General features: G+C 39.7%; 2 protein-coding genes across 7 annotated transcripts in view; one reads left to right on the top strand and one right to left on the bottom strand.

The window, feature by feature from the left end:
• The window catches only part of atp11b (ATPase phospholipid transporting 11B), a 28,473-nt gene extending 13,117 nt beyond the window's left edge, over positions 1-15,356 (top strand). Inside the window, exons 22-32 of one of the 5 annotated variants that reach the window (XR_013285265.1) lie at positions 105-250; positions 647-706; positions 815-942; positions 1,216-1,354; positions 1,785-1,808; positions 2,242-2,307; positions 2,378-2,481; positions 2,564-2,729; positions 3,727-3,812; positions 8,143-8,300; positions 11,788-15,356. Coding sequence is in view for 3 of the 5 variants with exons in the window: in XM_077533612.1 (XP_077389738.1) it covers positions 105-250; positions 647-706; positions 815-942; positions 1,216-1,354; positions 1,785-1,808; positions 2,242-2,307; positions 2,378-2,481; positions 2,564-2,729; positions 8,143-8,300; positions 11,788-11,869 (1,073 nt within the window). In the remaining 2 variants the exon portion in view is untranslated. Of the gene's footprint in view, positions 1-104; positions 251-646; positions 707-814; positions 943-1,215; positions 1,355-1,784; positions 1,809-2,241; positions 2,308-2,377; positions 2,482-2,563; positions 2,730-3,726; positions 3,813-5,915; positions 6,055-8,142; positions 8,301-11,787 lie in introns of those variants that run through there. The other 4 variants (XR_013285266.1, XM_077533612.1, XM_077533614.1 and 1 more) reach the window with 4 other exon arrangements.
• Positions 1-16,384, bottom strand: part of LOC144026706 (uncharacterized) — a 166,501-nt gene extending 150,117 nt beyond the window's left edge. Inside the window, exons 1-6 of one of the 2 annotated variants that reach the window (XM_077533626.1) lie at positions 16,239-16,384; positions 10,843-10,877; positions 8,576-8,633; positions 3,693-3,798; positions 2,396-2,493; positions 2,234-2,299 (exon numbers count right to left, since the gene is read on the bottom strand). The gene's annotated coding sequence lies outside the window, so the exon portion shown is untranslated. Of the gene's footprint in view, positions 1-2,233; positions 2,300-2,395; positions 2,494-3,692; positions 3,799-8,575; positions 8,634-10,842; positions 10,878-16,220 lie in introns of both variants that reach the window. The other variant, XM_077533625.1, reaches the window with a different exon arrangement.
• Positions 16,385-16,716: the final 332 nt, after the last annotated feature.

Below are 16,716 nucleotides of genomic sequence, written 5' to 3'. Positions count from 1 at the left end.
AGCCTTTTATTTTTATTTTTTTATTTCTTTAATCATGCGCTCTCCTAGTCGTCTGGGAATCCCTGCCCTGATGGCTCTTTTTTTTTTTCTTTCTGTTGCTGCAGGAATTATGGGAAAGGAAGGTCGTCAGGCCGTGAGAAACAGTGACTATGCAATTGCCAGATTTCGATTTCTGGCCAAACTACTGTTGGTCCACGGTCACTACTACTACATTCGAATAGCCACACTTGTACAATACTTTTTCTATAAGGTGAGTCTTACCCAACAGATTGAAGAGTTGTATTTAAAAAAAAAAAAAAAAAAAAAAGTGTTTTTCACAGGACAGCGACGATTTCCCAAAAAAATTTAACTTTTTTTTTTTTTGTATTAAATTAAAAAAAATAATCTATTAGGATTTCTTTAAAAAAAAAAAAAAATTACTATGTCAATTTTTGTCTTCTTTTCTTTTTTTCTTTTTTTTTTTATTTATTTTTTTTACGTTTTTACATTTTTACATTTATCGGATAAAACTAAATGCGGACATCCCAAAAACGTGTAAGAAAAAAGAAAAAATGGACATACCGGTAATCATAGGATCGCGATGAAATAGAAATTAGCATTACATTTTCAGCAGATGGAACACAAAGATGTTGTTTCTCTTTTTCAGAATGTGTGTTTTATCACGCCCCAATTTTTATACCAGTTCTTCTGCCTGTTTTCACAACAAGTAAGTTTGTTTTGTTTGTATATTTGCCCTGATTCTTGCTCTTGTTGACTGTGCATTTTATTTTTCCATTTCTATGCTTCACAATTGACCTTATGACTCCTCCCCCAGACGCTGTATGACAGTGTTTACCTGACACTGTACAACATCTGCTTTACCTCACTGCCCATCCTGGTGTATAGTCTGTTTGAACAGCTTGTTCATCCGCACGTCCTGCAAAGTAAACCCGTCCTGTACAGGTAACTTCACTGTATAATATCTCCAGGAGGGTTAACAATTTTTTTTTTGTTTTGTTTTTTTGTTTTGTTTTTTTAGGCAAACTTTGGGACATATTTGTACTAAAAAATACAGTGTTTGGCAAATTTCATATTGTATGAGATTTGGGGGAGTTCAACTAGTACATCATCAATGAAACATCAATACAGATTGTTGTTCTATATAATTTGAAAAATAATATATAATTTGAAAATGTTTTTGCTTCCATTTTTATTTATTTTTTTTCCCTTTTTCAGAGACATCAGCAGGAACTCTCTGTTATCCTTCCGGACGTTCCTCTATTGGACTGTCTTGGGGTTCTGTCATGCTTTTGTCTTTTTCTTTGGCTCCTACATACTGATGGGCGAAGACACCACACTTATGGGCAATGGACAGGTGCGTGCGGGTGTTATTTGGTTCATGTGCGGGTGTTTAGTTTTGTCAAATCGCATAAATTGAACCCAAACCACCCTCAACTTTATGATGTTTCTTCTCCTGTTAAGGGTAGATTAGAGCAACTGCAATATTGTAGAGTTATAAAGTCAAAGTTGCATGGCTTTTTGCAGTCACAACTCCTTAACTCTCTATTTCCATATGTTTTGTTTCCTTAATCAGAAGTTTTTTTTTTACTATTAACGCATATGGCATTCTAGAGTTGAATTTAAGTTTTCAAAACTTGCTTCTGCTTTTCTCTTCATTTCACCTTGCACCCGTTTGCAAATTGTGTGTCATCCTAACCGTTTGGTAACCTTTTCTCGCTTTCTGTATCTTCTCTCGCCAACTTTCATTGACTCCCTTCCTGCCTTCATGCCGTGCATGTTTTCAGATCTTGCGAGCTAACAGGCAGCTGGTAAGCATCATCTGCTCTAGGGGGGGGTAGCACTCAACCAGTTTTTCCACTGGCAGTATTTCAACAACAAATGTTTCTTTCCAGTTTGTATTTTTGTTTTCCAAATACCAGAAATTAGTTTAACCAATTGTCACTTTTGTTTCCGTAACTTCACTTTAGAATAAATTGTTTTCCTTTACCAAGTTGTTAATAACTTAAGTCTTTTTTTTTTTTCCTGCATGAATTCAATCTTTAGCTTGTCTTTCTTTGGATATATACCTTTAACAAGAGAAATAGATGCATGGTATTACTAATTATGGCAGGTTGAAGGTTTAAGATGGGCATTTATATGTATTGATGACAGGAAATAATAAATATTTGAAACTGGATTCAAACAGGTGATGAAAATGACTTTTTTTCTTTTTTTTTTTGTAATTTTATCTCACCTATGCAGATGTTTGGCAATTGGACATTTGGAACGTTGGTCTTCACAGTCATGGTCATCACGGTCACTTTAAAGGTAAACAACATAAAATGTTTTAGGGTTTTTTTTTGCATGCAAAGTATCAAATGTCTTACTTCTATAACAGCTTGCATTGGAGACTCACTTCTGGACATGGATGAACCATTTTGTGACGTGGGGCTCGATAGCCTTCTATTTCATCTTCTCCCTCTTCTACGGAGGAATCATCTGGTAAGGAAAGACCTGGAAAGAACCATTTTGTTTTTGTTTGCATTTGTTCTGTCAATCACAGCATTTTTTTTTTCTCTTGCAGGCCATTCCTCCACACGCAGGACATGTATTTTGTATTTGTCCAACTGCTATCCAGTGGCTCTGCCTGGTTCGCGATCATCATCATCGTCATAACGTGCCTCTTTCCCGATGTGGTGAAGAAAGTGTTCTATCGACATCTGAAGCCCACCAGCACACAGAAAAGTCAGGTAGAATGGCTGGCGAAGGAGTTGGGGACAATATTAATGTAATATGAGGTTTGTTTGGGGGTTTTTTGTTGCTGGGTGACTTTTAATACTGTCACAGGCAATGAAGGGCATGATTGACCAATGAACGCTATCCTTATATAGTTTGTCTTTAGATTTCTACATACTCCGTCCCGCTACCTTTTATTGTCCACTTGCATTAATTGCGATTGTGCCAATATACAAAGTCATTCAAAAAGAATGACTTTCATGACTTTATCTTTTACAAACCCCCAGAGGGAAAAATAAATAAAATAAATCACTAACTGTGTGAGGTCAGGAGATGTCGCTACCAGACGCACGAGCCTGTCAGTGTCACGTGACAATTCTAGAAAACTGGGAAATCTGATCTTTCAAAACCCCCTCCTTCGTTCTGATTCATACATTTACTTATGAAATATTTGATCATGAAATAGGGTCATTCTTTTTGAATCACCCTGTATTTCTGCTTCTGCCTTCAGGCACAGACTCCTCATGGATCCTTGTGCACTGTTGTAATTACCTTTTTTTTCCCGTATGGACTCACTATTTAATCATGAATTTAATAATGCAGACATTGCGTGTCTTAAAATATGGCTACCGCCAGAAGAAGAAAAATACGTGACGGAAAACTATGGAACATTTTCAGATGACCTATTTACATATTCTGCTTTCAAACTGTAAATAAAGACAATTTGTTTTTTATAGCATAAGTACAGCATTAGGTGGCACGTTGAAACCGCATGATCTCATTTTGATATGAAACACAAACACAGTTGTCAGTGTGCACGGTCCTCTTCCTGCAGGAAACAGATTTCATACCTTTTTGTCTGAGGGAAAAAAAAAAAAAAAAAAAAAAAGTCTTCTCCAATCTTGTTTGTCCGCTGTGACATTTGTCTAATGTTGTCCTTGTGTGTGTGTGTGTGTGCAGTTTTCTCATTGTCTAACCTCTCTGTATGCTTTCACTCCTTTCCCGGTGTAGATGTATTCCAACTGTGTGGCAATAGGTGATGACTTCATCGCTCTTCAGCCTCTGTCCCGAGCCAAGAATCAGCTGGGCAAAATTAGGTAGAGGACATGAGACAGAGTCAGCCATGAGTTTGAAAAAAAAAATAAAATACACTGTGTTTTATGTGCAATTTATGATGATTTATATTAGGATCGTTTACATCAAATAAACAGTGTCATCCGTCGCGGTAATCCCCGACAACCTCCTGACACAAAATCTTCAAAAGGAATAAAGTTGAGCTGAATTATGGAGAAATCTCGTGCAGCGAGATATTTCGAAAATGTCGGGCTATTTTGATGGCTCCAGCTGGATGGGTAAATGAAAGTGAGATGGTAGGAACCTTAAGACTTGCCTGAAGACTTGCCATATCCAAATTAGAAGCACACACTTCAGAATGACAATTAGATCATCACAACAAAAATATTGTTGCGGCATGCTGATTGCAGAGATGTACTGTATTGTTGTAAGCAGGGACCCCGTATTGATTTTTGTTTCCGCATGCATTGGAAAAGTCAATCGGCATTCTCATGAGACTTGAAAGTGGGTTCTTGTTTGATGAGATCAGTCATCTGAATTCTGTGCATGCCTTCTGCTTTTTTAGCAAGAAAGCTGACTGGAAAATTCATTCTGCGATGCCTTCCATTTGTGACCGTTTACGCATGATGTCATCATTCCCCTTTGCCGCACGGCATGAGCAAAACTGCTGAGCGATTTGAGTGGATAAATGATCGTTGAATCACGTAATTACAATAAAGGTTTTTGGCAGTCACTCATAACCAGAGGCGCATTCTGGAACGTAACCAATCCTAATAAGTAATAAATGGAATGGTCAGTTCTCCGTGCTGACCATCAGTAAGATGTTGCCATCTCAATCCAAAAGCATCCAAATGACGTCAAAACACGCATGTCAGTCCAGCACGCTCAAAATGTTGTTTTAAGACCTCCTCCTTCCACGTGTCCAAGTTGTCCACTTGCATGGTTTTAACGTATCTTAAAATGAAAAAGCAAAGACACCGTCATGGCTGCATGACAGACTCTTGGACCGGTCTGGAACTTCCTGCCATGCACACTAGCATGCTGCTGCTGCCTTACAAGCATGATAAGACTTTGGAAAGATGAATTACTTGCAAACATGTTTGTTTTTAATTGCAGATATCAGTACACTCAAAGTGACAGGGCAATTTGTAACCTCTAATTAAATGCAGATCAACAACAGTCGTTTCTGTGACAATAAATTAACTTGGTTGTAATTCAAAATTTTATTTTTAGTAATTCCATCAAGGGTCTAAAATCTCAACTCAACTCAAGTTTATTTATATCGCGCTTTCAGACAGCCTGAACTGTCACAACATAACATATAAAACATTAACACCAATGCTCATACAATTGTAAACATAAGTTAGACATAAAAAAATACTCATGGAAGATGAGAAGCGGTAATAACATAAGAACTTCTACTAGTTGTATTAATGTCAAACACAACAAAACGAACAATGTGATTTTTTCACCAGTGAGCTAAACAAAAAGTAAAAAAAGTACACTCTAGATTCATTAATTTTGAATGTAATTGATTTATTATGATTGATTTTTAATTAATTCTACTATCTATATCTTTATAGTTGGATCACAGTTGGCTAATTACAAAAAGGTTCTCTTGGTTTTTTTTATTGTTTGATTCTTCTGTCACTCTTATAGTCTGAGCAGCAGTTTTTATTGCTTTGCATACTAATGCTGATATCTGTGTTATACAGAAATCCCTTTTCTTGATACATCTTTTTTTTTTATGCCTACATTTAACGTACAGTTATTAGTTGTTTTTGTTTAGGAATAGCAGCAGTTTTGTCACAAATTGAACTCCCATCCGATTCGAAATTTCTTGGGGCCTTTGGCTCTTTTTAAATTGTTTGTGATTTTTTTTTTCTACTCTTTGGTTCCTCTTACATTTAAAAGAAACCTACACAATATAGGTGGGCCTTCAATACAGTGTAAGTCATACGAGATAGCTACACTGGCAACAAAAATAACGTGACTTGTATGTGACCCGATATTTTTTGGCTGCGCTTACTTGGAGTTTGTGATCTACAAGCAGTTTGAGGTGTCTGAGCTTATAAGCAGTTCTCTCCAGCCAGCAGAGCTGACCGTAAGCATCTTGTGTCCTTCAGATGGAAAAGGGTGAGGGTTCAGTCGGCCCAGAATATGACTCTGTTAAGGCCCGTCGGCGCCCAGGGGAGGACAATTGGCACCTGCTAGCTGCTTATCCTCCCCCTGCTGCCCCCAGCCCAGACCCTTGACACACCCTAGGTAGTAACATTCTACTCTCCCGTTGTACTGTACTGTACCGTCATTGCCCCCGAAGCAAAATGAAGTCCATTGGACCAGCCAACCCTGTGCACCCCTCTTACACTTTGCCTGCGTCATCAGTCCTGCTCCCATGCTTGTCCGTCCCAACCTTTTAAGTTGATTTTGTTTGGTGAACCGCCGGGTATTAATATGAATTGCTTCATGTTTTCATCTCCACCCACACCATTTGACAGTCCTTGTCCACCACGACCCACAAATTAGCCCAAAGTTTCCCAGACCTGGTCTCCTGTCCACTTTTTTTTTTTTTTTTTTTAAACGTTAGGGAGAATGTACTTGGCATGCTGAAATCTTTAATCATCTTGTTACTTTTATTTTTTTTTCTTTGAACCATATTGTATTGAATTTTGAATCAGCTGGACTGCTTTTATTTGTATGCATTTATTTTACTTAACTGTAAATTTTCAAGCTGAGGGTAATGCAAGGAAAAAAGTGGTTTGTCCCCACGTGACTGACACCTTAACATGACAAGATATCATGCAACTGCATTTGGAACCTGAAATTAGTCTTACGCATGACGAATATTATGCAAGTGCGTTTGTGAAATGATGGCCTCACTTAGCCATCGCTTGAAAGTGGTCGTTTGTACAAGACTGCTAATGTATTTGTTTATCAAAGTAATAGAAGTGATTTACAAACCCACCACTTGAGGACCAATTGTTGTTTCAGAGATAAATTAAATGACTCACCGAGTTGGAGCTAACAGAATCGATCACTGTGTAAATTCTAAGATGATTAAAGTATATTTATAGTACACCATAAAGCAGTGTTTCTTAACCACGTTGGAGGTACTGAAACCCCACCAGTTTCCTATGCGCAATCACCAAACCCTTTTAGCCTTTTTTCATCGAATCTGGTTCTCTTCAGCTAGTTGCGCTGGACTAGAATTGCTCAACTATGCATTGCAAATCATGCAGATAACAGACACTGACTATTTAGAGCACTTTAAAACAACCAGCGTTGTTTTCTTAAGATACAATGAAAACAATAGAGGCCCCAGAATTGAACCCTGTGGAACGCCGTACGCTCTGTTAAACGTGTGAATTCATTTTGCACGTATTCGCAGACCGCTTCTGTATGTGATGCAGACTTAGTGTCACTTAATCTTCAAAATATGAAATATCTTGTTCCCTAAGGGATTTTACGAGGTGATTTACTGGCTCACAGTCTGTCCATGTTCTGTTCATGTTTCTCTTCCCTAGATTTCTAATCTGAAGTAAAACAAACGGTGTTAGGTCTGCTATGGTTTAAATGGTGTTGTTGGTTTTACTCAGCAAGGAGACGTTTCTGTGTAGAGTAGTAGAATATTTGCACACTCTTGGGGTGTCTCTTACGGTTATAGTTGCAAAATGTATCACTGGTGTGAAATTCAAACCCCATAGAGTCAAAATACGGACTGTGTGTTTTTCACCGTTTTGCAATTTTGTAAGCATAAAAATGGAGAAATGAGCTGCCGGCCTTGGCTCTTATTTTTTTTGTCTGATGTTGGACCTGAGTGACGGATCGCAGCTTTGACAAGTTGACCCGCGCTGAGCCTCTCGAGGCGACTGTGCCACAACTCATCTCGTTTCTGAAGCGTGGCATGAAAATGCCATGCGTGGACTCACTGCAGTGGGCTGGATGCCGGCCGGCTCCAAGGCTGTAGTTAATATCACACAAGAATGGAAGACATCGATTCGCTTTACTTGATGTAGTAGGTCGTTCGATAGTTTCTGAATCCATCGGATGTTCGATGGGCTCCTTTTTTCTTGTGATTACAAAACACGGCCGAAGGTTTTACTTTGTCATGTCTTGACTGTAAAATTTGTCTACAGCTTTTTGCGTGTTTATTCATATGAACATTTCCGTCTCATTTGGGAGCATGCTTTGAATGTTGTCCATTCCCCGTGACAGCATGGAACGTATCGACCAATTGACAAGCATTTTTTTGTGTTTTGAGGATGAGAAGTGGCTTCGTTTGCGTTGCTAATGTATTCTCCCCTTCACATCTTTTCTCTCCTTCTATTCTTTCATTCTTCTCTTCATTTGCAGTCTTTATCAGCCCCCCAGGCCCTCAGCTGCATGGAGTCCTTGTGCTGCTACCAACATGGGCAGAGCGGCTGTTCCCGCCTGGCCCGCGTCCTGGAGCAAATGAGCGGACGGCGCCCGGCCACCAGCAACCACTGCGACGCATCCGGCCGCAGCAACAGGTGGGGAGGATGGCGAGAAATGATTGAAAGTCCACCCCGGCGTGGTTTCAAATATTCTGTCAACCTTTCAGCTCATAATCTGGCTCCCACATTTTAAATGTTAGTGGCGGCAGGCACCAAAAGAGCTCAAGGATAACGCCATTTGCCCGATTGCATCCACCCCAATGTGGAGAGAATCAAAAATATTGTGCAATATCCACTCGAAATCTACCAACCAGAATGTTTAATGGCACTTGACTCCAAAAAAGTGACCGAGTTGATCAGAATCATCATACCTGGCATGTTGACGTGGATCTCTGGCTGGCCAGACAGTCGACTGCTCGTAATGGAGATCTGTCATGATATGAAAGGCATGCAGCTGTATTACTCACTAATATGCAACATGTTTTAATTGTCGGCCATTTGTTAATGTTGGTCTAACATGTTCCAAGTACAGTACGTTTGTCAATATTATGCTCTGTCCTGTTTTATGTGTAGTAAGTATTTATGAGCCCATTTTTCAGGGATACTTTATTATGCACTTTAACAGATGACTTTGGAATCTATATGACATATGACATAGTTAACAGCTTTCCGTAACCTTCCCAGCAGAGGTGATGTTAAATACGGCCAACTGGTGCCTGAAAATCAGGACTTCAGTGCCCAGAGATAAAGACGTGATTGTGTTATTGGGAAAAAAAAAAATCTAGGCTGGACTCTCTGTTGGAAACGACGATGAAAGAGTTCGGTATCATTATTTCTACCTGTTCATTCCAAAAGGTATGATTTTATTTTTTTTTTAATTCGATTATTAATACACATTTTGAGTCGTTTAAGTTGTTTAAATTCATACATTTATACCTTTTTTAAATTTTAAAATAACTATCAAATGTTATTTCATCCAAAAGGTATTTGTATAAATATAGTGTTTCAAATAATGTTATCTGTATTAATTTCTTTTTTACTTCTTTGTCTTAATATTTTTTACATTTAAACAATTTTTTTTTGTACCAAAAAATAAATGATCATCCTGATAATGATTTCATTGCCAAAATAATCAAGCAGCCCTATTTGGAATACACTTTAATGCAAATTGAAAATGAATCCAATTAGTCGATGAATCGGTTGAATAAACGATACTTAATAGAATCTAAAAATAGCCGATAGTGACAACACTAGTCAGAAACGTACATTAAAAAGAAAAGAAAACAAAACTGATTGGCCGAGACACCAAATGATTGTGTTTATCCAACTAAAATTATCATGACGAGCATTTTGGAAGCGGCAAACAGCAGTTGCCATCTTCACAATGTACAACTCAATTTTCCAAAACACTCTACGGTGTCAGAAATGTACAACGTTGTAATACTGTCCAAGTCCAAATTGGGCGTCTCACAATTGGCAGTGCACATAATTAAAAATTGCCGACATACTTAATAATGACGGGATAGTAGTCAAGGTAATCATCTCATTAACCCACCAGACCTTCAATTATTCTGGAAATAATTAGTGTGCCATTTCAACGAGCTAATCTCTTCGGGCCATCATTTTCATATTACCACTAAGTACATCATGTATTTCCTACGCCGGAAAAGATTTTCTTGACCTTTTTTTTTTTTTCCCCCCTCACTGAAGTGGATTCTTCAAACTTCCATCATCAGCCTAAGCATGCAGCGACTTTAAAAGATGAGCAGAATACATCCCTAACGTAGCGTCTAATGCAGCGAGAAACCTAAAAACGGCAAGTTTTGTTTGTATCCTTCCTCGCTGGTGGTCCGCCTTGATTGTCTGAGTGGGAAAACGTCAAGTCAGTTCCGTGTGGGCTGCTTGCTGGCAACGGCCAACTTGTCTGCAGGCCACCGAGCTGGAAGAGACGCGAGGTGTCAAAGAGGCTTTCCCTTGATGACTAAACTCGACGGGGGGCTGTTTATTTTTATTTTTGCACGCCTCTTGGCTCTTTACAAATGTCAAGTCACCTTTGCGCGCACGTGCGCACCTTTTCACGCATACTAATTTCAAACCCGATCCAAACTTTTGCAACTGGATTGTAGAGCTTTTTTATGAGGTGTGTCTTGACGACGTCTGTTTTTGTAGTCCGAGCAGAAGAGTTCAATTTGTTGCTGGTTTGCGGTCCACAACTTCCTGTCAACCAACAACATTGTGTGTTCAACGGACCGCAGTGGCCTTGAACGCGTTTTAGTTGCCATCTTATGTCAAGTGGATGTTTAGGATTTAGCAGGTCTTAAAACGGTTGTCTTCAACTTTTAGAGCGCGATTGAAAAGTCAAGTCGAGATGCATACAAGTCAGAATGTTGTTCCTGGCTTTCTGATCATCTTTTTTTTTTATTTGGCTTGAGTAAATGAAGCCTCATGTCCATTTCAATGTGTTTGGATTTACATTTGAGTATCGGAGCAATTCGAATTTTTAGATTTTTTTTATTTTTATTTTTTAATGATTTTGCTTTTGTACATCATCACAATACATTTTGAAATCGTAAGATGTGATGGAAAAGACATTCAGCTTTCAGAGTTCTCACCAAAAAAAAAAAAAAAATGTATTTACCTTTCAGACGTGAGAGCGCAGCCGGCCGTCAGCACCTTAAAAGTAAACGAGAAAGGCAAATATGTCAATATAACCAAAAATGAAAAAGACAATTTAAAATGTCTGACGTCTGGCGCTCTCGTGGACACGACCAAATTGTAAGTTTACTCCCTGAAGATCCGTCACCACTTCCAGTTTGATTTGAAAGCGCTTGTTCTAAAAACATGGAACTTACCAAAAGAAAGATTCAAGTCTCTTCTTTCGTCAGAAAAAAAAAAGTAGATTTGTATCTGTTTGCGTTTAGCAGTAATTAGCATTAGAATATAGCTACGTTTCATCAATACTGACGTTCCTGGTGAAAACACTGGCAAAAAGAGCTTGTCGCAACATGGCCCTGGCTGAGCTCTTATACTTTTCTGCCACCTGCTTGCCATTTTTGTAATAACTACCATTGCTTTAAGCCATCGCTTTATGTCAGAATCGGCATAATCTGTATGCTCTTGCATTAAACAAAACAAAACAAAAAAACGTAAACACGTTTTTGGTAGTGAAGGACAAAGTATTAAAGTATTTGTGTTTGAATGAGTTAATTGCTAGATAGGAACACAAATTGATAGGCTTCAACAACAGCCTAATGATTTATTTTTGATGAATTATTAATACATTGTTGCTGTATGAAGGCAAAATCATAAACAACCATTTTTGAAATCCATCCGTAATTAACACTGCAAGATCTGTAGCCGTCATCCAAATGAGGCTTCAGTACTCAACCCCCATCAGATTCCCAAATATGCCGTCGCACTTTTCCATCCCTCATTGTCGCCTCCCGTTCACGCGCGGGTTCGAATGACCCGAATGGCAAAACGGCAAAGCCGGCTGTCGCCCCGCCCACCCGCTGCGCTCGCGCCCCGCCCGCGTTGTGGCCGACGCCCCCTTAACGCTCCGTTAATTGCTTCCTCGTTTCAGGTGTTGGGCTGACGCAGACAACTTCTACGCCAACGATCGTAGCGTCCTGACGCTGTCGCCCATCGAGGTCACCCACTGCTGAGCAGACTCCGCCCACCAACTATCCCCCACCCCCACCCTCTTGTACCGGCTTCTAAGCGTACTTAGTGGACTCGGCTGGAGCTGCTAGCGAAAACCAAAAGGATACGTGTTGGTCCTCGGCAGCGTATGGATTTCATTTGAGGAGACAAAACCTGCTTGAAGGACGTCGCACACTTCACGTCCATCGTTACATGACATGCACGACTACACTCTTAGTCCTCATTAGTAAGACCATTCAAAGCACTAGTAGAACAACGAGGGTGTACTATTAGAACCGACTATTTTTTTTTTTTTTTTTTAACTCATTTGCCGCCATTTATAGCTATAGACGTCAAAGATTATTTTTTACTGGGCTGGTAGTGAATAAGTTAATTAAACATTTTTTTGACTACCTCCCACTACTAATCCCACATTTCTGCACATTATTGACAACTACTACTTAAAAGTTGGGCAAAGCTATGCACTAGTTGACAACTGCGCTCGATATTAACCAGTACAATCTTGACACTCATTGTACGAGCTGACATCTGCACGCTACTAGGGAAATGCTAAATAATAGCTAGTACAATTGTACGCCACTAGCGCACAGCTAGCACCATACGTGAACTAGCTGTTTATTAGGAGAATTTTAGCTAGCTGATGTCTGCATGCGACTTGCAACTAACTCAACTCATAAATTGTCACTCAATCATAGTAATAGTTGCACTAGTTAATGACTGCGTACTACTGATACTACCAGTGAAGCACTAATAATAAGATTTTAATGCTGCATTGTACTAGTACCAATGAAGCGCTAATTATTAACAAAATGATGGCACTAGTACTAGTTGAAATATCAAGTTTGTTAATAATTGATATCGGTGCACTAGTAGTAAATTGCTCAATGTTAACTAGTAGGATTTGATGCCACATTGTACTAGTACTAATGTTGGCACTAGTACTAGTTGAAAGATCAATACTATGAGTACTAGTGAAGCACTAGACTAGAATGTTGTTACTACTAGTAGTAGCACCACTAGCTGACATCTGCATGCTACCATCCATGCAAATTTAACTAGTAGATTTTGTCACTCAGTTGTGCTAGTTACTGGTGTGCAACTGATACTGTCAGCAAAGCACTGTTAACTAGGACACGTTTTCAATAGTTAATAACCACATGTCGGTGAAGTGCTAAATATGAACTAGTAGGATGAATGTCACTGGTAGCACTAGTTTGTGTTAGCACTTCACTAATACTACGCGCAGTGCAGGTTTCAATGTTATGTCACTCAGTACTAGTTTACATAAGCCCCTTACTTGCACGAGATGTTAATTAGTTGATTTATTTTATGTTGCTTCTAGTTCCTGCAGCAGTAGTTGACAAATAGTGAGCAGAAACTTCACACAGTTGTGGGGAAAAGTGTTACTAGTCAGGCACTTGTTCCACAAGTGTGCTGAATTGCCTTCATAGTGAGGACAAAGCGTGTACTCGTACATGGACATTTGGACGGACGCGACTGCTCCGGTTGAAACACTGAAACGTCTTCCATCAGTATGCTCGTTATTAACCTGGATGAACTTCCTGATCAACGAGCCCGACGACGAGTTTGATCGAGGGCAGGCGTTGCTCTCGTGCAAAAAAAACTGACCACTTTCGCAAACCTGCACTTTTCGTCTTTTGCTTCACGTTCCCAAACGGGAGGAAGGCCCCGCCCACCCGTAGCATCCGGGACCTCCGTCCACGCGCTCCCCAATTGTTCGTGGACATCCACGTGGATACCAAAGAGCTGCTGCTGCGTTCTTTTTTTCGTGCCTGCCCGCACACGTGCGGCTTTCTCGTCTCTCTCGACTCTCCCGACCTCAAAGTGTGTTTGTTGTTGAAGCCATAATTGTTTTTTCAGGAAGATCGCTCAGTTATTGAAGGTACTGTAACTAGGTGGTGGCTGGCGAGTTTTTTTTTTTTTTTGCCTTTTCCCACTCAGCCTGGCGACAAAAGGCGTCTTGTCCAATGATCAGACGGACGCCTTCGGTAGTCACGGCTGGCGCACGCCGACTCTCGACCGACGAATGTTTCCGCCATCGTTTCAAGTTACGGCGTCAAAGTCATCTCGTTCATTCTTCACGTTCCTTTTTTTGTTGTTGTTGTGTTTGCGCTTTGGATGTTTGTGCTTGTTCTCCACCTGGTGACGACGCCTGTGCATGTTTTGCGGCTTCGTACCAACCACCTCGCTCCAGTGGCCATGTCCTTCTCGTGTTTTCTACCTTTAATCCCAATCAATAAATCACACTCCAGTGTGTTGGGGAAAATAAAACTACAAGACAACCGTTTTAAACTTGAAATCATTTTTCCACCTCTCAAGGTCCTCCATTGAAAAGCCTTCCACAGTCTTGATTATGTCTGTTCTGTTTTGGTGAAATGATTGCTTTCTTGTCACTTGTGTCCGTTCCATAGCAATATTGTAGATGAGTGTGACAGCCACATGGCCTCACTGCAGTTAATTGGAAGAATGAGTTCAACCATGTTGTTGAATTAAACCAAACGCGTGAACAATTTGCGTACTTTTCTACTTGCACCTTTTTTCTTTTTTTCAACCAGTGGACCTCACTGTAGCTGTTTAAAATGAAAAGAAGTTTGTTTTTTGTTTTTTTTGCACATGAAGGTGAATTATTTTGTTCTGTGACAGTGGCCACTTGTTTATTACGCTTGATGGGCTGACGATTAGATCAACTTATGTCATATTTGTGAATTACGTATATTTAAGAATCTTAAAAAAAAAAAAAACATTTATTTGAAAGTCATTTGATGTATCAAGTGAATTAGAGCACATACAAAAAGCTGCTCGAGAGGAGCTTGGAACATTCCTCAACTTAGGAACCAAATATAGTCGAACTTTCTATATAATCTTTGAGAACTAAAGGCTGCTTAGCTATTGCATAAAGTTCCAAAGCTATTTGTAGGAGTAGATTACTCAGCCATTTTTCTTCTGAAACGCTTTTTTTTTTTTTTTTTTTAATTAACCACTAATATCTTGGTACTATTTGCACCGACTGAAAACAAATTGTATGGGAAATAATTGCCGTTATATGACTTCTATGTTCGGTTTTGGGATCCGCTCGCGTGAGATCACTGTTGCACAATTTCTCAATTCATTCGGGCCAACATGGAAAAGTCCACGTCACTTGGCAAATGGGCCTTTACCCTCCAAATTTGTTTTGGAACAAGTTCAGACTTTGCAGGCCTAAATTGAATAAAATGGCCAAATGAAAATGGTAACCAATCCGTGCTGTGCATTTAGAACACAGCTGATATGACTCAACAACACTCCAGACAAACACACACACACAGCACGTCCGTGCATTAACTGATGGGAGCATTTGGATCATTTCATCCCTCCCGCTGGCTGATGTCTGTCGTCTTATCATTCCTCTTGTCTGTAATAACTGTCTTACAGCTGATGTTTATGAAAATGCTGTTCTATTTATGAAATAAATACATTTTTAAGAAGCAACTGTTTACTTGTTTTGTTGACACGAAACAATTTTTGAACAAAATGGCTGAAACACGCGGAACCAACATGCCCATTTTCAGGACCCCTGAACACACTTGACGATTTAGCTCCGCCCCGGACTTACTGGGCGTTGAATGTTTGTCATTTTCGATGCAAAAAATATATGTTCTATCACATCAACGTACTATATATATATATATATATATATATATATATACACAATCAGAGAGGTCTAGTAATCACTAATTATATTACACCGAGTAGGCGGACGACTCTGACAGGAGGCCGACATGTTTGGCCGCCATTTTGCTGCTACGGAAAATCGAAGGTCAATTTTGCGAACGTAGTTGCAACAAGTGTTGGACCCAATGGGTTGACCGCCACTTACCTTACACACGTCACTTGTCGCCTTCTGCTTTGCTCTTGCGACCGTTTACTCGATTTTAACATAAGTCTTTGTTGAAAATTCGCCATGATGCGCTACGTTCTTTGCGTACATTGCGTATATTGTCCGTAACTTATCAAGTGTTCCAATAGAATAGTATGAGTTCGGGCCAAGCAGGTGACCGTGCGAATTAATTAGCGGCAGAGAGATAGCAGAATTGTGTGTTCTTCCGCCAAGTCACTACCTTTTTTTAAGATTACTCAACAGCATTTTTATTTAACTTGTAAGCTGATAGTGTTTCCAAAAGTACTGATTTACTTTAAAGCCCATATAATATTAATTTATATTACAAATTTATTGTAACTTTCAAGCACTATATTTGCGGCGCATTAATATGACTTTGTGGCTACACGATCCGGCGTCTACGTTTAAACTTAGCAGTTAGCAAATTCAGCCAAATTCACGTATTCAAATGTTACCTTTTACTTTGAACTCACCTCAAATGTCTTTCGGCGTCGCTCGCCGAGATTCTCGCCGATGGAGGACTCACGCGGCTGCCGACTTAAGTCGCCGTCGCTTGCCGAGATGCTCCCTCAACGCTCACGCAAAATTACGAAGCGGTCTCTCGTAGTCACCGTTCTGCGCAATGTGCGCATGCTCCGAATTGCATGCGCTTCGGCTGCATTCTATGATATAGCGACATCTTGTGGTGAACTGTACACACTATCTTACGTGACTCATTTTAGGCATTTTCTCCAAAGTACGAATATATGTTGTCTATTAATGTGATAACTTCGCTATTTTTCATGTACAAATGCCACCTTTAAAAGTACATTTTTTTTTGCCTATTGCGGTCGACTGAAGATGACATCACCCGTGCTCAGGAAATAGGTAATGACCAATCATGGTTCGGTTTGCTAATGTCACATGACCAAACCCAGAAAACGGGTGAGCCGTGATTATTACCTGTTCCCA

Source organism: Festucalex cinctus, chromosome 10 (genome assembly GCF_051991245.1).
Source record: "Festucalex cinctus isolate MCC-2025b chromosome 10, RoL_Fcin_1.0, whole genome shotgun sequence".
Taxonomy (NCBI): domain Eukaryota; kingdom Metazoa; phylum Chordata; class Actinopteri; order Syngnathiformes; family Syngnathidae; genus Festucalex; species Festucalex cinctus.
This window is presented reverse-complemented; position numbering and strand designations above follow the sequence as displayed.